The 21,087-nt window shown below is 34.8% G+C and overlaps 1 protein-coding gene and 1 long non-coding RNA gene across 2 annotated transcripts; one reads left to right on the top strand and one right to left on the bottom strand.

Moving 5' to 3' along the window:
- Positions 1–81: 81 nt before the first annotated feature.
- On the bottom strand, positions 82–391 carry LOC143580559 (uncharacterized). Its single transcript, XR_013143678.1, has 2 exons — positions 259–391; positions 82–222 (listed from the first exon to the last, which is right to left on the bottom strand). It is a non-coding gene; the product is annotated as an uncharacterized LOC143580559 (long non-coding RNA).
- On the top strand, positions 251–13,148 carry LOC143580558 (phospholipase SGR2-like). The gene is made up of 22 exons (XM_077063549.1): positions 251–484; positions 1,034–1,134; positions 1,676–1,852; positions 2,929–3,084; positions 3,842–3,913; positions 4,490–4,642; positions 4,753–4,803; positions 5,742–5,912; positions 6,125–6,274; positions 6,412–6,477; positions 7,529–7,915; positions 8,314–8,365; positions 8,482–8,606; positions 9,019–9,091; positions 9,431–9,533; positions 9,806–9,899; positions 10,031–10,093; positions 10,183–10,231; positions 10,349–10,449; positions 10,539–10,585; positions 11,843–12,105; positions 12,801–13,148. The coding sequence occupies exons 1-21, from the start codon at positions 289–291 to the stop codon at positions 12,057–12,059; spliced, it is 2,604 nt and encodes an 867-aa protein (XP_076919664.1). The 5' UTR covers positions 251–288; the 3' UTR covers positions 12,060–12,105; positions 12,801–13,148.
- Positions 13,149–21,087: the final 7,939 nt, after the last annotated feature.

Here is a 21,087-nt window from a genome sequence, read left to right as displayed (position 1 = left end):
GTGTGAGAATCTATTTGCACGTTTTGGATTACTGGGTTGTGTTAATTGGTAGTTTAGATTGTGATATTAGTGGGATTGCAGTTTGCACACCAGGTGTTTGATAAAATGCTTGAATGAAGTTTGTATCCGATTTAAGCCGATTTTAAGTTTGCGGTTCTTGATCGAGTGTGTATCTATCTGCCCGTGTTAGAATTTTGGGTTGTCTTAGTTGGAGAGTATTTGCTAGTTTAGATTGCTGGTTTGATAAATTGCCAGAACGAAGTTTACATCTGATATAAGCTAATAATAATGGGGGAAAGCAGTGGGAAGTATGATGGTGTGGCGACTTCTGCTGAGTTACGGAATACACCGTCTAATATTAGGAGATTAGCTGATGAGATACAGCAGTGTGAGGGGAGACAGAAGTATCTTGCACAGACGAGAAGCCCGTCGGATGGTGGTGATGTTCGGTGGTACTTTTCTAAGATCCCAATGGGGGAAAATGGTGAGTTGTTCACTTGTTTGATTATGATGTTTGACTTCACGCGGTTTTGGTTATATTGTATGAATGTTTTGAGTTATAAATTATAGTCATTCTTTTGGGATTGTGAGTTATTCATTGCAAGCGTCTCTTAGTGTTCTTTCTATTGGTTAGATAGGTTTAGAAACTTTCTATGACTCATAAACACATTATATGGATTCAATTTTCAATGGTGCTCATTTTATTTGTAATTTTTATTCCATTTCTAGAGTACTTGTATATATTAGATACAAAGGGTAGTTTTTACATGAACTTGTCGCGCGGGTTAGTTACGGGTCAAAATTTGAAACGTGCTGGGTCGGGTTGACCTTAACATGAAAACAATAGTATACCATAATAATAATAATCTGAATCTTTGAATAAAGAAAAGTTAACGAGCTTCTATAAGTTAACATTTTTTTCACAGTCCTCTTTAAATCTTAAATATGATATCATGCATAATCAGTTAATCTCTCATGAACGTATCCCTTTCATATTTGTTTACTTAAATTCTATTTTCTTACTTATATACAGAGCTAGCTGCTGCTATCCCACAAACTGAAGTGGTAGGGAAAGGTGATTATTTTCGATTTGGTATGCGGGATTCTCTTGCTATAGAGGCATCGTTCTTGCAGGTCATACCATTTGTTCTCATTTTCTTTTGTATTTAAAATTAGTTGTTGATTTGATATCCATAGTTCATATAAGACTTTTAGGATTACTCAGCATGATGTTGCATATTTGGGATTTTATTCTTCCATGCTTGTTTGATACTAAAATTTGTAAATGAAACATTATTACGTTATTCTATAGGTGGCCAAATGGGCTGGTCTTGCAATTTAATAATGGGTCATAATGGGTGGGCTGTGTTGACCAAAAACATTTTTTTGCTGATAATTTTTATGAATAATTAGTTGGCCATATACTTCTACGCAAAAGTGTGTTATTTTAATATAATTTTGTATTTTGGGCAGTTTGGGAAACTTTTCAATTTTAACCCATTTGACCCATTTCCTTTTAGCTGTTTTCTTGTTTACTCATCTGACTGTTAAATAGATAAACAGAAACCAAGTTGACTCATTCATAAGTAAATGGGCCGAATTGCCACATGTGGATAAGCATTCTATGAAACAAAGCTCAGGGATTTACTGATATGCATACTATTATGTTATACAGAGAGAAGAAGAGTTGCTTTCTAATTGGTGGAGAGAGTATGGTGAATGTAGCATGGGCCCTAAAGGTTCACTTCCTTCAATTTCAGAGTCAAACGATTCACCAAACACTCAATCAAGCAAACTTTATGCAAATGAAGAAGAGAGAGTTGGTGTCCCTGTGAAAGGAGGCTTATATGAGGTGTTGTCTCTTTTCTTCTCTTTTTATGGTTTAAAATACCATCTTGGTTTTAGGCACTTTGGCATAGTTATTGTGATTTTCATTTTGGAGTTGTGTTTTGGTAGTGATTATGTGATATTGAATTATCAGAATCTTTAATAAAATGGGCTATAGGAAATAGTGTCTAGATGTGCCTTTTCCATTTGAAGTCAAAGAAAAGTCCCTTAAGTTAGATTATCAATTTTGTTGTAGCTGGTATGAAACCGAGTATCCAAATCTGATTACTGTCCCCTATACAATCAAGTGATAATTATCAGAATCTGTTTATTCAAACATTAAAAAGTGATCAAGTCACTATAATCAAATAATCATTCATTCCAAAATGGAAATTGAAACACGCGCCCTAGTAATATAGACTTTGGAGAATGTGAAGGTTTCAGATTAAAATATAGTCAGGCTTGTAAACGAACCAAACACACATGAATGGAACATGTTCGTGTTCATTTAATTAAATTTAACAGAACAAGCGATCGAAAGCGGACAATTAAATGAACAGGGCTTTCTTGTTCGTGTTTGTTAAGAAAATGAACATGCTCGCGTTCGTTTATGTTCGTTCATTAATTAATACTATAAACGAACAGTTCATGAATGTAATCGAATGGAAATACCTGAACAAAGATGAACGAGCGTAAGTACATAACTGAGCAACTACCAATTGAAAGTAAGCTGAACATTAACTGTAATGGGTCATATCTTAATTTCATAAACTATACTACATTATGATAGGCCTTAAAAATTAAGTGAATACATAAACGGACGTAAATGAACAAACAAAAACAAACGTCCAAGAACATAAATGAACGAATGAGGCCTGTGTTCACTGTTCATGTCTGTTCGTTTATCAACTAAACGAACTTCCCGCCAAACGGTTCAATGAACTCTTGGTTCATTTACAGGCTTAAATATAATTCATCTATTAATAATAATGATATTGATATATTTATGGGTGCATTTGTTGGCTTTTTAAAAGTCTTATCTTAGTTAAGAAGTTGATTTTGGTGGTATAATGACTTATTTGTTACATGTTACTATTGCAGGTAGACTTATTAAGAAGACATAGTTTTCCAGTTTATTGGAATGGAGATAATCGACGCGTTCTACGAGGCCATTGGTTTGCTCGTAAAGGGACTCTTGATTGGTTTCCACTTCGTGAAGATGTTGCTGAACAGTTGGAGTTTGCTTACCGCAGCCGTGTAAGTGAAGCCGGGCGCGGTTGCCCCAAAATCTTTTTGAATTTTTTTAATAGTGTGATCTAGAAAGCTATACGCATTTTAAATACATTGGATGACTTGTAACTTTTTAGCTTGGTTGTTTAATAGCAAATTACAGATTTTGTGTTTTATGTTTATACGAACTTGCAGTTTCCGTCCTTTAACCAAGGAAATTACAGAAATGATCTTATATTTAAAAGTTCACATTACGTGCTTTCCACTAACTGTTAAAAATTCTGTTGACTTACACAAAATGACTTTTTTGCCCTTTAACTAAAGGAATTTTCACAGTTTTCTGTTGTGAAAAATACACATTTGTGTCTTTTAGTTATTAGGGGGAAATAGTCATTTTGTAAAAAGCTAACAGAAACTTAACAACATTAGTGCAGAGGATAAAGGAGGATTTTTGTAGTTTCTCTAGTTTATGGACGGACCTGCAAGTTGGTATATAGATACAGAAAAAAACTGTAATTTACTCTGTATATAATAAGACAATTTGGTCTGTTAATGATAAAAACATAACAAAAATGGACTAAGTAGATGTGTTGAAATTGCCACAACGTCATGGTTGAATCTCTCATTCAAGGAATCTCAAAAGTTCAATGTTTTAAATTGTACTATTATATTCATATTCTCTTGTTTAATATCAACTTAACATGTATTAAAGCATATTAACTGCAATTGGGTTGCTTTTCTGTGATAGTTGTTGTATTAGGAGCTAATGTGAGCATTTTGGCAGGTTTGGCACCGTAGAACGTTTCAACCATCTGGGTTGTTTGCTGCACGGGTTGATATGCAAGGGTCCAGCCCGGTATGTTTGTGCTTATTTTCAAACTTATATAGTTATTTTTGGGATTTTGGCAAATATCATTTGAGTAACAAATTTGCAATATATTTTTGCTTTTAGGGCGGTTTTGTATTTAAAGTTTTTCTCATCTCTTTTGTCCTTTTTTTGCTGATCTGTCAATCTCTTTTACTCCTATTAATAATAGTTTTAGTGGTATCAATAAAATAGACACACACACACACACACACACCCCTCACATGGAGATTAAACGCACTCACAATACACACATCAACATATAATTTTAATTAATAAATAGGTAAGAATGGCGATTTTCTATTGGAATTAACATTATTATGGTAATACCAAATTGGGTCATATAAAACCTTCCAACTACCAAAACAGGTCTTTCCAAATGACTAATTAAGGCCACATCAGCTTCTTACAAGTCAACAAAATTACCAAAACAGCTAGTCAATTAACTTATGATTACCAACATGAATTGAAAAAAAAGTTAACTACTAAAACGGATCCGAGGTGAAATTATATCTCTCTTTAATATATTTGCTCTTGGGAATTCTAATTATTACTTATTTGTTATAGGGGTTACATGCTCTTTTTACGGGTGAGGATGATACATGGGATGCTTGGCTAAATATTCCCTCATCTGGATTTACTGGCATAGTTAAGTTTGGAGGGACGGGCCTCAAATTAAGACGTGGGTATGCTCCGTCTCATTCACCGAAACCAACCCAGGTACAATGTTATTGGTCAACAAACTTCTTCAATGGTCAAACTTATACGAATCCTGCAGCAATACTCCAGTGCCTTATATTTATTATTTGGTTGGTAACTTGTGTTTATAGGATGAGTTACGGCAACAGAAAGAGGAAGAAATGGATGATTACTGTTCACAGGTAATACTATATATTCTTACATATATATAATAATTCTGACTTCACAAACACAAGTTCTATGTTGCTGTATGTTTGTTAAAGGGGTGGCAAATGGCAATTCGTGTTGGGTTTGAGTTTATATAGCCCTAGTTGAACACTAACCTGGACAGGACCTGCTTAGTCCGATTATCTAAATGCGCCACGGGTTTAAAATAGAGGTGTTAAACATGTTATATACGTGGGTTTGCGGGTCCAACACGCCACGTACGCGAGCACAACACGAACCCCAAAAATTGTGTCAGACATAGGAACCAGAATCCGGCATGAATATTTGCGGTTTGACACAAACATAGCCCGTTTAACCGATTTTTATTGTTATTTTATTATTTTTTTTTTGTATTTTTTCACGAGTTCTAATTTACATTTTAGTTATAGAACCATATGTGAATGTCTCTTTTTAAGCTTTAAGTATTGTCTAAAATACCCAAAATATTGCCATAAAATACTCAAACCTATTTAACTTATGACACAATTTTTTTAAAAAAATAAATAATAAAATTAAAATTAAATGGGTTAAACGGGTCAACCCGCGAACCCACCGGGCTGACACGAACCTGACCTATTTAGTTAAACATGTTCAGCCTAAAACTGACCCGAAACCATCTATACTAAACTCAACCCGTGAATTTTGTGTTATGTTCATGTGAGAAATTGACATCCATAGTTTTAAACATGTTGGCAGGTAAATGTGTCGGTTAGGTCAACTTGTACCCAACCTGTTTATCGGACAGGTTAGCCGTGGGCCTCTGTCGGTTCGTTTGCAACCCAAACCCAATTAGCCCCAACCCTGTGGCCCATTTAATTTGTTGCTCATTGTTGAGACGTCATAAATGTATGGAATTATTAGCTCTAAAGACCCGCATGAATTAAAATTCCTTTGGTGTTCAAATTGCTAACAGGTTCCGGTTCGACATCTAGTCTTCATGGTTCACGGTATCGGTCAAAGATTGCAGAAAGCAAATTTGGTTGATGATGTTGGAACTTTTCGCCTAGTCACACAAAATCTTGCTGATCTGCACCTCACATCTTACCAACGTGGAACTCAAAGAGTTCTCTATATTCCATGTCAGGTAATAATCATGTTAATTGTTATAAACTAGAGCTGGCTATATCAACCCATTTACATAGGGCTATTGTTTGTAAGACCACACAATTATTATACCCCTTTCATTGAAAACATCCTTACCCGTTTTGACCCCTTATTTGAACAGCCTGTTTCACCACCTCTAATCTTATTATTTCATTGTTATCCTTGATGTGATTGGTATTTTTGTATTGCCAGTGGAGGAAAGACTTAAAACTAAGTGGTGAAGCTGCTGTAGAAAAATGCACATTGCCAGGTGTACGCGGGTTGAGAGTAACATTAAGTGCAACTGTTCACGATGTATTATACTACATGAGTCCAATATACTGCCAGGATATCATTGACTCGGTATGTCTGATCAGTATTATAATTGTATTTAGTTTTTTGATAATATAGATTTGGAGCTTGAAAATTACTTGTAAGTTTATGTTTTATTCTTGAGGTAGTTGGTTACAATTTAGATTAATTTCTCTTGAACTTTTCAGGTTTCCAACCAATTAAACCGGTTATATATGAAGTTTCTTAAGAGGAATCCGGGTTATGATGGAAAGGTACACAAATTTGGACCAATTTTATAGGTAAATAGGTCAAATTTGGTATTAATGTATTATACTAGGGAAAAATTTTAAAAATCCCTAAAAGTTTTTTTGTGAATTCACACATCAGTCCTACTTTCATGGTTAAGTTCCTAAACTTAAAACTTAAAAAAATCAGATAAAATGGAAATGACTAAAATCTCAAAAAAGTGTATCTAAACTGCATACAACGTTTTGGATAGTTTTATGAGCTTGTTTTATAAATGATCACAAGTTGAGCTTCACGTATTGAGCTCAAGCTAGCTTGCCAGCCTAAACGAGCCTATTATATATATATCAATCAATCAATCAATCATACCCAGTGAAGTCCCACCAACATCAAAGCTATAAGTAGGGTCTGGGGAGGGTGGGATGTAGGCACACCGTACCTCTATCCAAAGGGATAAAGAGGTGGCTTCCAGAGAGACCCTCAACTCTAAAGTACATATGTTTTTGGAGCAATACAAAGGAAATCAAAGTGCAACAATAATATATAAATATTAATAATACTAATAATAATAATAGTAATAATAATAATAATAATTCAAATACTATATATATGTAAAGAGAATATCATTCTGGTGTGTGACCAAAAAAAGGGAAACATATATAATTTATTTACTATATTAATAACATGTTACATAGTAATTATTATTATTATTATTATTATTATTATTATTATTATTATTATTATTATTATTATTATTATTATACGTAAAATGGATAAAATAATTATGTGTCATGTTACATATAAAAATTATATCAAAATATATACAAAAAAATAATTAAAACATATATAAATAATTAAGAAATTATAAGCGAGCTTAACTTGAGCTGAGCTGAGCAGAGCTCGAGCTTTAAAAAGTACTCGCGGTCCAACCTGATTTTTTTAAATAAAGCTCAAAACAAGCCGAGCTCGAGCTCAAGCTCTCCTAAGTTAAACGAGCTAAGCTAGAGCTTGGGTTCAGCTCGACTTGTGTGCACCCCTAGTTTTGACCCGTTAGGCTTGCTATTTTCGTTTGTGCAGGTTTCCTTATATGGTCATTCTCTAGGAAGTGTACTCTCATATGACATACTTTGTCACCAAGAAACTTTATCTTCCCCTTTCCCAATGGAGTGGATGTACAAAGATGAACCCCATGAAATATCTCCCGAGTCTAATTCTTCCGTAAGTTCTCAAAACCAAGATTTAATCACAAATAACGTGGGTACGGATATGATAGCTTCACCTGTGGAGGGCATAAATGGAAATTTGTCAATACCAACGGATACTGAGAAACAAGATAGTCCGGTTTTAGATGAATTTATAATCAATTCCGAGAATGATGATGTGTCAACAAGCAATTCTAGTCAAGTTAATGAGGAGGTTAACGAGAATGATGAAAGCGTAGTAATCAAGTCATTGAAGGAAGAGGTTATAAAGTTCAACACTGCTATTTTTAGTATTTATATCAGGCTTGTAAACGAACAGAGCGTTCAGTGAACTGCTGGGCAAAATCTTCGTTTATGTTTGTTTACGGACATGAACACAGTTTTTTGTTCATTTAGTTGAACTAACGAACAGATTGATGTTCGTTCGGATATGTTTGTTCATTTGTTTATGTTTGTAAACCGTTCATTAATACTATTTACAAACGAACATAAACAAACAAGAACAAGAAAACCTTTTACGTTGTTCGTTAAATTTTTCTGTTAACGTTAAACGAACACGAACATATCCCGTGTGTGTTTGTTTACAGGCAAATTAGTGAGTATATAAGTGGTTGATGGTTCTATCTTTAATTCTGATTGTTAGTGTTTTTGATCTTGCAGATCGATTGTTTACAAGCTAGAATCAAAGAATTAGAATCACAAGTAGCTGAAGGTACCATCTTGCAACCTGTAAATAATACCATCCATTGATGTGCTTTTTGATGGTCTAATATATCATGTTAATTTGGTTTCATGTGAGATTGAAATTGTGTTTACTGTGTATAACAGTTAATAATAAGCAGGATACTTCAACCGCAAGAAACGAAGACGTGCCCGAGAGTTCTCCATCCTCAAAAAATGATTCTATGAAGAGTTACACCCCTTATATAAAGTACACCAAGCTAATGTTCAAGGTAACGTTTATTTATGTTTCTAAATGTCTTTCTATATTAAGTGCATTTAAAATATCTTTTTTGCCCTTAATGATAAAGACAAAAGATGTTAAAAAATGTAGCAATATTATATATTATATAAAGTAAAGAGTGAGTCCCCTTTATTTTAAGTTTGATTTAAAAACTGATTTTTTTCATTTTAGCATAAGGGCATTGTGGTCATTTTAAAAAAAAATGAAATAGAAGTTTACCTCCATCCACTCCAATGACCATTTGTGTTATGTTTGAGTGAACGATAAGGACTGCCAGTGTAATTGTAGAAACATGGGGACTAAACATTCAATATAGGCAAACTAAAAGGGCCATCTGTGTAATTAAATCTAAATAAAAAAATCTTGCTTTTGATACTTATCCTGCTTTATATTCATGCCAGGTGGACACATTTTTTGCAGTTGGGTCTCCACTTGGTGTATTTCTTGCTCTTCGCAATGTCCGAATTGGAATCGGTAATAATTATTCTGTTATCCTGAAAGAGTATTAACATCGAGTAAACCAAATTTAGTGTTATTGTTTCCAAATCTTCCAACTTTTAATAATAAGCACATGGGTCTTTTAGCATTTTATATGGCATTTAAAGGTCTCACTTCATCTGAACTACCAAACTCTTTTCACTGAATCTTTACACACTTTTACAAAGTAATATATCATAAATGTTATTAATGTGCATCCTTACTGCAATGGACTTTATGCATATTTGATGCATGGTTATAATTTGATGCAGGTTATAAAATTTTTTAGTTGATACTTTACTCTTAAATTTTTATTTTATTTTTAATATTCTTCAGGAAAAGGAAAAGATTATTGGGAAGATGAAAATATAATTGAAGAAATGCCATGTTGTCGTCAAATGTTCAATGTTTTTCATCCTTATGATCCAGTGGCATACAGGTATCTCTCAGCCCTTTTCTTATCTTTCTCTTTATATATAATAAAACAAATAAGCATTACTATTTATATTTATTTCTGGTATACTAATATGACAATTTCTGGTTTGTGTTATTTTTTATAAGTCAAAAGTAGGCCAAATTTAACTTCGTTTAGGGTCACTAGTTACAGTATTATAATACCTATTGATGCTCACATGTAATCTTTTTCATATAGTTTATACTGTATCAAATTAATTATGTTGACACTGGCATTAAAACTGGTCTTTTGCTCAGAGTTGAACCACTTGTTTGTAAAGAGTATATAGACAGACGTCCCGTCATTATTCCTTATCACAGAGGTGGAAAGAGGCTGCATGTCGGATACCAGGTAAACACACTACACGTATACTTATCAACACACCTATTTGGATTGTATTGTCTTAAAACGGTTTAAAGGTCAAACAAAGAAAGTGTTACCTGGTCAACCGACCAATTTTGACCTGTTATGTGACGGTGCAGGAATTTGTAGAAGGAGTTGCATTACGCACTCAAGTGGTGGCTGATCAAATGAGCTTGGCAAAGGTGGTTGTCACCAGTTGGTCTCAATGCCGTTCATTATATTTTGTTTCTGTTGTATAAAATATGATTTAAATGGGGTTTACTTTTTTTAGGTTAAAGTACTCACAATATGTCAATCAAAGGACAATGATGATCACGAAGGTGCATATGATATTTTTAGTGTTATGAAAGCGCAAATATGATATCATGAAATTTTGAAGATTATATATGTGATTTAACTTTTATAAAGTTAATTACTTGTATGTTTTTGTTTTGCAGAAACGTCAGAAGAACCGAATGAAACTGAGAGATCGTATGGTTCAATAATGTTGGAGAGGTTGACCGGGAGTCAAGATGGACGAATTGATCATGTACTTCAAGTACGTATTTTTAACTAAATTTGGTCAATTTCATTTGTAGCTGAAAATACGTTTACTTTTTTAAACTTCATGAAATTGTGATAATGCAGGATAAAACATTTGAGCATCAATACATATCAGCTGTCGGAGCACATACGTAAGTATCTATTAGCCGTATCATACATTTGAGATAACATATATGTTTTTAAGCTTGTTGAAACTTATGTTAATAACATAGAGGTGGCGATTTCGACCCATATAGTTGCGAGTAGGTTACATACTATCTTAAATGGGCCAAAAAATAATTAAGCTAAAAGGGGAAAAAAAGTCAATAATCTATGCATATAAGTTGACAATATTACTTCATCATCATCATCATCATCATTATCATCGTACTCAGTAGATCCCGCCAATAGCAAAGCTATGGTAGGGTCCAAGGAGGGTAAGATGTAAACAGCCTTACCTCTACCCCATAGGGATAGAGAGGCTGCTTCCGGTGAGACCCCCGGCTCGATAGCGGTTTTGCATCAACCCTTAGACATAAGTAACATAGCACTCAATCATCGGGACATCGGCTGATTGGTGCATGACTGCATATATCCTTGTCTTTCGGCTATCAACGCCACCACATGATGCCTAATTAACCTTCTGCCGCTTTTAACGTTATTTTCACGAGATTAGTAAAATAACGTCAAAATTAGTGCAATTTCACTTTTGCCCACCCGAGGGTTTACACATATATACATTATATGCGCGCACCGCAAGCAAGGCGTAAGCTGACAATATTACAATTTCCTAAATTGTTTTCATTCAAAGTTTTAAATTATTATTGCAACAATATTGTTTTTGTAATCCTAATACTGCTCCAAAGGTGTTTGCGGGTCAACCCAGCCTGATCTGTCCAGCTTTGATCCACACTAAAAAATGATCCATTATAATTAGTGGTGTAAACAAGCTCGAGCTTGGCTCATGAGTAGTTTTTCAAGCTCGGGCTTGGCTCATTTTCTATTTATTACTTTGTTATATACGTTTAGAGTTATTTTTCATATGTATTTTAATTACAATTTTTATGTAACAAGATATATATTATTTAGCTACTTCTATCATAATTTTATATATAATAGTATTATATAAATAATATATTAAATATTTTATAGAGAAGTTATATAAATAATAGGCTCGTTTAGGCTCACAAGCTAGCTTGGGCTCGTTTTTTAAACAAGCTTATTTTTAGGTTTGGCTCGTTTAAGCTTGGCTTGATTCAAGCTTTTAGCGATCACATCTCGAGTGACTTGACTCGTTTAAACAGTTCTCATTATTTTTAATGATCATTATTACATGATCGCTTTCAAAACACATGTTCAGTGTCATCTAAGCTTTAAAAAATTCTTCACTTTCTTCCTTTGTTTTGCAGAAAATACTGGAGAGACCGTGATACTGCACTATTCATATTAAAACATTTGTATCGTGATATACCAAAAAAGCCCAAAAGACCCTCGGAAGACACTTCAAATGAAGATAACGAAGACTTGGAAGAAATGTTTGATGAAGAACAGGTTCCTTTAACTTTCGCCAGTCAAAAATTTCTGAAACAACTCTCGGTTGGAGTCAAAAAGTTGGCAAGCCAGTGAAATCATGCCCGATTTTCCTCTTGATCTGTACATAATGTAAACACAGGTAAATAGTAGAAAAAAGTTATCTGACTAGCCCGTTTATATGAAAATAGGATTATTTTGGCTTTATTATAACGCTAATGGGTCGAACGGGTCAAATTTAAAACGGTTGAAAGTAGCCCAAGAGTTACCATATTGTTTTAGTAAATTTAGGATTTGATCACTATGGTAATTATGGTTTTTTTATTATCTATATACCATATCGATTATATGTAAAATTAAACAAAAAAGGGTCAAAGAATTTTTACGGGTCAAACAACCCGACTTGACCCGTCTTATAGTTTACTTGTTTTGACCCATCGGTTATTACTTATCAGGTATACTTGTTATTTTGTTAAAAATTACATTTTGGAATTTTTAAATTCATTATTTACTGTATTTATTTCTCTATATTTCTATATCTCAAGAAAAGATATTTTAAAATTACGGTTCGGGTAAATGGATAAGTATATGTTTCGGGCAATCGGGCCCCGGATATTACCTGATACAATACTCGTTCCATGCCTGCGAATGCTTTCTAAAGTAAACCCGTACCAAGTCCCATACGCGAACACTCGTCCTAAATGTTTCGGGTTTTTTTTACCGGGTTCGGGTTTCTTTGCCATTCCTACTGTTACAACTTTTTTAGTTTTTCAGTCTCATTTTCTTTTTAATTCATTTCGTTTTGTCTTTTTTTTTTTTTTTTTTTTTTGTATACAGGTGCAGAAACTTTAAATTTTGCTGGAAATATAATGCAGGATGTTGTAGTTACCTTAAGTTGCAAATAACTTCCTCTTAATTGTAATCATGTTGTACCTTGTGCTAGAAAAATTGTACAATATGTAAGGGTGAATGGACGAGTAGAACACGTAGTGTGCGATTTGAAACATAGTGCTTGAGTGGTCGTATATAACAACTTATAGCCTTGAGAAACATGCATGATCTTTGAACCAAATGCCAAAAGATAGAGATGACTAAGTTCATATTCCGATTTCAATAATTTCTAGCGAATTGCAATGAACAAAAACATACAAGTGTTAAGTTCATTGTCGAGTTTATATCTTGTGTGCGGCACACAGTTTGGGAAGGTCGTAAATGGATACAGTCGTCCCCTTGGGGGCTCTGTTTTCCTCTTTACTATTTAAAGGCGAGAAATCGAGCATATGTTCGGCCATCTTTAATCCACCCCTGATCATCATCAAAGCCGGAACCACCCGGCACAGGCCTGACATCCTCATAGGCTCGAATTTTTATTATTTTTTAAATTATATATTTTTTTGAAAAAAAAATGTGTATTCTTAATGTTTAAGTCCAATTACTCAACTAATTTAATGCACACTTTTTTGTATCCATTGGCCCCGAAATTTTTTTTACGATTCTTGAAGACGGACTTGGTCATCAACAATCGCTACTAATGCGCTACGCCATCTCAGTTGCCACCATTAACCCTATGTATGTGTTACCCGCCTAACCTCACCTATCCTGACCAGATAAACCCCACACCCTCTCATGGCCTCTCTCTTCAATGAGGTTTATCAATGGTAGTTTGAAAGATTAGTTTGTGATTATTAAGTTTATTTGTTTAAATTCGACGAATAAGATTGTTTTTGTCGTCGTTTTTACAACCAGATTGGTGGTTTAGATTAGTTCGACGGAGAAATGAGCATCGACTGGCTGAATTTCTAGTTTTTAAAAACATTTTATCTTCTTTCATTCAAAATTTCATCTTAATAAGTCATTATAGCTTGAGATTACATATTTTATTTAGCTTTATTGGATTTTAATTGATTTTATTGAATAATATTTGCCAATAATAATCTATATTCATTTTATTGTCACAGGCGGTCTCAAAGTTAAAAAAGTTGGCCGCCAATGGTCCTTCATTAAAAAGGACTTAACAACATTATACTTCTTTCCAAATTTTATACTAATGTTTTAGGGATTTTGATCGGAAGGAGGATACGGGTCGATTGATATAAAACTTAGCTCGAAACGGTGATCCAAAACGATGAAACAATGCTTCAAGTCAGACATTTGATAAAAAAACCGTCTTGATTTGTGTTAATTATAAGTTCAAAAACATAAAGTATGTTAATAATATACTAATATATTATTTAGAACAACATCGGATTAGTGAACTAATAAGACGATCAGTTCGCTGCCTAGTTCGATTCTCAATATATTTTCTCTTATGAAGAAGCAATGGGAAGGTTTGAAAAAGTTTTGGGTAATTGCAAGATAAGAAAGAAAAGAGTTTGGTCCAAATGATTTATTTATTGTAACAAGGTTAGGTTAAAACCTAAATTCTTTTTGGTAGGGGATGTTGATTGATATCAAAATTTAAATGTAATTTGTAATTGCTTGTTGGAAACCATTAAAAGTTGGGTGGGTGGTAGTGATTTATAGAAGTAGTAAAAGTTTAGTGTGAAAATGAAAGTTAATTAAATTTCACGGCCAAATAATTAATGTGGTGGGCTTCATGGAATCATTATTGGAAAACTGGACTTTCACCGACGAAAATCTATCGGTGAAAGTTTGAGTGTTTACTTGCTACTAACCAACGGCTATTTTTCTGTCAAAGTTTGAGTTGCCACAGATAACCCGTTAGTAATATTTAAAAATTTTAAAAATGAATTAATATTTTTAAATATCTAGTAATAATAATAAATTTCCAGCAATAAAAATTTTAAATATGAAGTAAATATAATTTGTATATTTGTTTGTAAATACAAACAAATATGCAAATTATATGGAAACACTTACTCGAAATCTTACTTATTAGATTTCATTGTGGAAGACATAATTTTTTTTGAACAATTCGCCATGATATATCTGATCCATGCATAATATCATAAAAATTGGATACAAATTTTTTACTGCTACTTAGTATTGGCAATAAACAAATATGCAAATTATATTTAATTCCCGGCATATGATTGCAAATTAAAAAAGTGCAATATACATTATACAATGTCAACCAATCTACATTATCCCATATTTAGCACATCTTTGTGCCAATAGACTCTCGAGTATAATAACTTCGGTAATCCTGATTTGAATCGAAAACAATTTTTCAAGTTATTTTCGAATAAGCAAATAAGTATTTTTTTAACTCAATGCCAAACATACTCTTACCTCTGCCACACATGCCCTATGTCTTTAATTGCACGGTATTTAAAAGTCTTCTTCGAAGAAAGCTCAATGAGAAGTTAACTTTTGTCGAGTGGGACGATGGCACTTCCCCCGGTTTTGTCATCTTACCTAAACCTGCCATTTTCTATTTCGTTTTCGCATTCGTTGTAAACAAGAACATAAAGTAATGATCGATTTGAAAGAGGCGTAGTTTGTAATTACATAATGAATGCATATCAAATGTATAATGATATGTTTAAAGGTTTATTTTTGTTAAACAAAGATTGAAATTATAAGACACATTTTAACCTCTAAATCATCTACACAACCCAAGCTTTGTATGGGTCCAAAATCATGTTGGACATGTTCTGGGTTACCAGATGAAATTCAATCATAATCCGAAAAAAGAGATGAGGGAGTAAGGGAATTGGACGTATAGAGATTCAAAAAAGAATCGACCTAATCTAAATCATAATCTATATGGAATTTTAAAAGATGTTTCAGGTTGGGCTCGGAGATTTTTTTTTCACCTATCGTGGGTTTTTTAAATACCCGGTTCCGGGTATGGAACCAGGTACGGGTATGACCGGGTATTGGCAATACAGGGGTTGGGTTCGGGCCCAGGTATTGTCTCTAACAACCATACCCTAAGTATCTGGTTCGGGTCGGATATAGAACCGAGTATTTGAATACCCTATTTCCGGTATGGAACAAAACCCTATTTTCAGGCTTTCCGGGTATAAATTAGATTTTTTAAGGGGTTGCACTTTTTAGTGGTATTTTTCGGGTAAAGATCGGGTATTTGAAAAACCCGATTTCGGGTATTGGAAAAACGGGGTTCCGGTTTTTGGTAAACCATGTACAAACTGGGTCCGGTTCGGTTACATGTTTTGGTACGGAAATGCATACCCTATCTGTACCCTACCGGTAGGGTCGGGTACGGGTTCGAGGTATTAAAAACCCAAGTATAAAAAAACCAGTTCCAGGTTTTCTTTTCGAGTCCGGTTCTGGGTTCAGGTTTTTCGTGCACCTCTATGGTGGGTTTCCCTTTGTTGATGGAATGGAAATGATTGGGTGGGTTAGTGGCCTATCATCGATCCAAATGGTTGTTAAAAATGAATTGGAGTTGAGATGTATATTGTTGGATTACTAAGATCAATTAGGTGTGAATTCAAGTTTAAAGCCAACACTTGCTTCTTACCTCCCTCTATAAATACACATCAAACAATACAGCCTTTCACTCAAGAATTCAAGGATCAAGTATGGTATCTTAGAAGTTGAACTTTGTGTTGGTAACGACCATCGCAATTGCATATACACATTTTCCCACAACGATGGCGGCTACAGCCTGGGTAGTCGGCGGTATTTATGGGTGGGCTATACCTCCGAGGCCTAATTATTATGAACAATGGTCGAAAGGAAAGAAATTTGTCCCAAACGATAGCTTATGGTTTGTCTTTGAACTCCATAAACATATCGTCTCGGATGCAACAAAGGAGATATACGATACATGCAACACCTCAAGCATCGAGTTCCTCATGGACCTGGGTCCGTTTATAAACATATTAGATGAACCAAAAATTCACTATTATGTTTGCAAATATCATTGTAAACAAGGCCTTAAATTAGCCGTCGATATGAGAAACTCATGGCCATAATTTTATAACTGTTATATGTTTTATAGTTCTTTTTATTATTAATTATTGGAGTATATGTAACATCCGAAAATTTATAATGAATAATAATGAGTATTATTATAAATTTATGGATTTATTATCTATTTAAAATAATAATAATAAATATTTATATGGACTAATTATAGTTGGGCTCTAAAGGTTTAATGGACTCACCAGGAAGACGTGCTTCGGTAGAGATAGGCATGTTCAAAACGGTTTGGGACTAGGAACCGGAACCGGTTCCTAACCGGTCCCTATATTCAAAACCCCCTTTTAAACCGGTTCCAGGCTCGAACCGGTTAGGGAACCGAACCGGTTCTCCCACCCTCGGACCCCTAACCTATCTAACCGGTTCTTACCGGTTCCTAACCCGGTTCCTGTACCGTAACCGATTCCAACCGGTTACAGTGTAAAAATTTTATTTTTTTTTTCGTTTTTCGTTTGCGATTTGGATTCTAAACTACGATTCGTATTTGTATAACATGAAAAATAAAAAAAACAATTAACATAAACATAAACAATTAACTGTATTGTGGTTGAAGCGTATCTCGAATCATGGCGGTTAAGCGAGGGTTGTCGAAGTGGCTAAACGGCAAAGCTTCTTGAATCACAAACTTCGCCATACGATCTTGAACTCGATCAATTTGGTATGTAAATATTCCGCCTTCACTATCCATTTGCGTTTGTTGCGAATCGACGTTCTTTTTCAACGCCTTGCAATACGGTTTTTCGATGTGTTTCTTCAAATTTGAATTCGAAAGTGGGTTTAAATAAATCCCACAAAACTTGCACCGAGCCTTCAATGAATGGTCATCACTCAATTCAACCAAATCCCAATTGCACCAAATCTCTTGATTACGATTATGAGGTACAATACGAACGAAACTTGGTTCGGCGTTGGAACCTTGACCAACCGATGATTGTGAGGCAGCCATAACAACAAATATGAATATAGAAGAAGAGAAAACAAGAGATTATAGAACTCATAACGTTGTAATAGCGTTTTTTTGTATTTTTTTGCGTTCGGGTTTGCGTTTTGAGTGTTGTGATGAACCCATGACACCAAATACCTATTTATACTAGTAGTGGGGTGCTTGGGGGAGCCAAAAAACGGCTATTTTTGACCCCAACGGTCAAAAAACGGCCAAAAAAAAACGATTTCCAACGGCTATATTCGATCCAACGGCTAGAACCGGTTAGGAACCGGTTCCGGATGGTTCGGTTCCAGAACCGGTTCCGGTTCCTACCCGCCCCCACTCAGAAATGCAAGAACCGGTCACGGATCATCGGGTTGAATCAGATAGGGTCCGGTTCCTACAAAAAACGGGTAGGAACCGGTTCGGGTCCACCGGTTCGGTTCCAGGAACCGGTTTCGTTGAACATCTCTAGGTAGAGGTGCACAAAAAGCCCGAGCTCAGAACCGGACCTGAAAAAATACTTGGAACCAGTTTTTTTTATACCTGGGCTTTAAATACTCGAACCCGTACCCGACCCTACCCGTATGGTACGTATAGGGCATGCATTTTAGTACTAAAACCCATACCCGAACCGGACCCGATTTGTACCCGGTAATACCCGAAACCCGAACCGGTTCCATACCTGAAACCGGTTTTTTCCAATACCCGAAATTGGATTTTTCAAATACCCGATCTATACCCGAAATTACCCAAAAATAACTGGAAAATACCCGAAAAATACCCCAAAAATTGCAACTTGTAAAAAAATTCAATCTATACTCGAAAAATACCCCGAAAAAATCCAAATGTTTTTTCAATACCCGGAGCCGGAAATAGGGTATTCAAATACTCAGTTTTAGAACGTGATACATAGGGTATGGTTTTTAAAGGAAACACCCGGACCCGACCGGGTATTGCTAATACCCGATTTTCCAATACCCAATCATACCCGAACCCGGGTTTTTCTAATACCCGATTTGTACACCTCTACTAATATGGACTAATTATAGTTGGCCTATAAATGTTTAATGGACTCACAACGAAGACGGGCTTGAGGAGGGAATGGGCTTGGGGTCTATGGGTATAAATACCCTAAAACCCCAACAGGGCGAACACCCTCATTCAATCCATAATCTTTCACGCTAAAAAAACACACACATATAATCTTATCCTTTCCTTCATTTCGGGTTTCAACAAAAGATTCAAGACTCGTTTTGTAATCTTTAAACGTCTAACAAGAAAGCATCAAGTGTAAGCTTGGTTTAAGACTAGGTTCGAATCGGATCTCGTTTAAATGTACGTTTTAAATAAAGGTGATTCATTTATGGTTAGTTGGACATGAAAATTTAGTATACTTTTAGATCAGGTTAAAATGACTAGGAAAGTCGCAAACTTGGTCCTTCAAAGGAATTGGAGTTGGACCTATTGTTTGATCTAGCATCCGATTTAATAATAATAATAATAATAACCTAAAAAAAACCCAAAAAAAAACCCGAAAAACCCTGTCATATAACCTGACTATACCCGGAATCGATTCCTACCCAACCCGGTTTAAATTATGTTGACCATACCCGGTACCGGTTCATGAAAATACCCGGTTTGTGCACGTCTACAACTACAAGCAAGTTCCTGCAAGCCCATTTAAACAGGGGACACCAAAGTGGGCCTGTGCACATAGTTCTAGTGGTTGTTTGGGCCTAGTCTAAATCAATAAAGAGTCCAGTTGGTTATATAAAGTGTTAATGCCTGACCCAGATTAACTTAATGAAACAAACCGATTTCCGTTAGCCCCTGTTAACAAACCTCGTTAACTCCTATGAAGTTAAAGCAAGCTAGTTAGCACCATTAATAAGATAAAGTCAGTTAGTTACCCCAATTAGTTATAATAGACTAATGTTAGCAAGAAAAAACTTAACTTGATCTTATTCAATCTGGTCGGTTAACTACGCTAACTAAGCTAACCTTGTTAACTATAATTAACTAAGCTAACCAACCATGTTAATTAAGATAGTTTTGTTAGAGCAGTTAATTAATGCCTATGTGTTTAACAGTTAGCCGTGTCTAGTTGAAGAAGAGAATTACTATTAATTCAGGAAGCAACAGGATTAAGGTGAGTTCTAGTCCCTCTTTACCTTTAAATGATTTTGAGGTTGTATGCATACTCGTATGTGAAAGGATTGATATGCGAATTATTAATGTATATCTAGTAAGAATGTGTTTATATATTATTTTATTATATTCTTATGTTGGTTGATAGAACAAAAAGAATTAGAGAGCAAACCCTTCTAACACCTGTGTAGAATGTTTGTATGAATGTAAATGTGTATGATTGATACGTATAGAAGTATGAGTACGTGTTCATGTGTAGAGCCTTCAGGCCTCATACATGCACGAGAAGTAAGGATGGAAAATCCCACTAACTTCGAATGGCCATGTTTGAACAAGCATAGACGGCTCGGTTATGAGCAAGCATGTATGAATCTAGTTATGGATTGATTGATTGATAGTCCGACAGAGAAATAAGAAAAGAATAAACGAGTAATGAAAAGCTATGTATGAATGTTTAAAAGGTGTGATTTTATTATAAATCGTATTTTAATAAAAAAGTATAAAACGAACAAGAACCTAATGTTTACGTAAACTAGAACTGACTCAGCGTGTAATTGACTTTTAGTATGCATGCATGTATTGTAGATGACGTGGCGAGCTTGGAGTGCGTGCGAGGTTATCCACATTAAAAATTAGTTAGAAAAAGAAGATAAATATAAGTTTTAGTTTCCACTGCAAGTTGTATGTGTTTCCGCTGCATTAATCTGAGTTCATGAGTAAATCCAACACTAAGTAGGTCGCCCGGGTTTGCAGCCTTACATTATACTTCTTTATTGTTTTTCTATTAAGTAAGAAATAGTCAAATCTAGCCTAAGTATTTCCAAAAGAGCATCCTCATTGTTAAGATCGTTAAGAAGTGGACAGAGACGTGGAGAGGGCGTGACACAAAAGGGGATAGATTGAACTGTTGACACTCACCGTTCTCGATTAAAATCAAATAAAACATTGTTTGTGTTCGCTCGTGTTCATGAACCGTTCACGGACAAGTTTATTTCCATAATGAACGAACACGAAAAAAAATTTCGTTCGGTTGTTCGTGAATCATCCGCTTGTCCGATAAAAACGTAACGGACAAACATGACAACGCCTTGTTCGATTCGGTTTAGTTCATTTACAGGCCTAGAGAGAGAATCA

Source organism: Bidens hawaiensis, unplaced genomic scaffold (assembly GCF_021521415.1).
Source record: "Bidens hawaiensis isolate Kalapana, Puna unplaced genomic scaffold, B.hawaiensis_p1.1 tig00030524_1, whole genome shotgun sequence".
NCBI lineage: Eukaryota > Viridiplantae > Streptophyta > Magnoliopsida > Asterales > Asteraceae > Bidens > Bidens hawaiensis.
Note: the sequence above shows the minus strand (reverse complement) of the source record. Positions and strands in the feature narration are given on the sequence as shown.

What these genes read in the sequence shown, in the direction of transcription:
- LOC143580558 (XM_077063549.1), top strand. Translation starts at nt 289, where the DNA reads ATGGGGGAAAGCAGTGGGAAGTATGATGGTGTGGCGACTTCTGCTGAG. An exon ending in TATGATCCAGTGGCATACAG is followed by an intron (nt 9,534 to 9,805) that starts GTATCTCTCAGC and finishes TCTTTTGCTCAG; the next exon opens with AGTTGAACCACTTGTTTGTA. An exon ending in GAATTGATCATGTACTTCAA is followed by an intron (nt 10,450 to 10,538) that starts GTACGTATTTTT and finishes GTGATAATGCAG; the next exon opens with GATAAAACATTTGAGCATCA.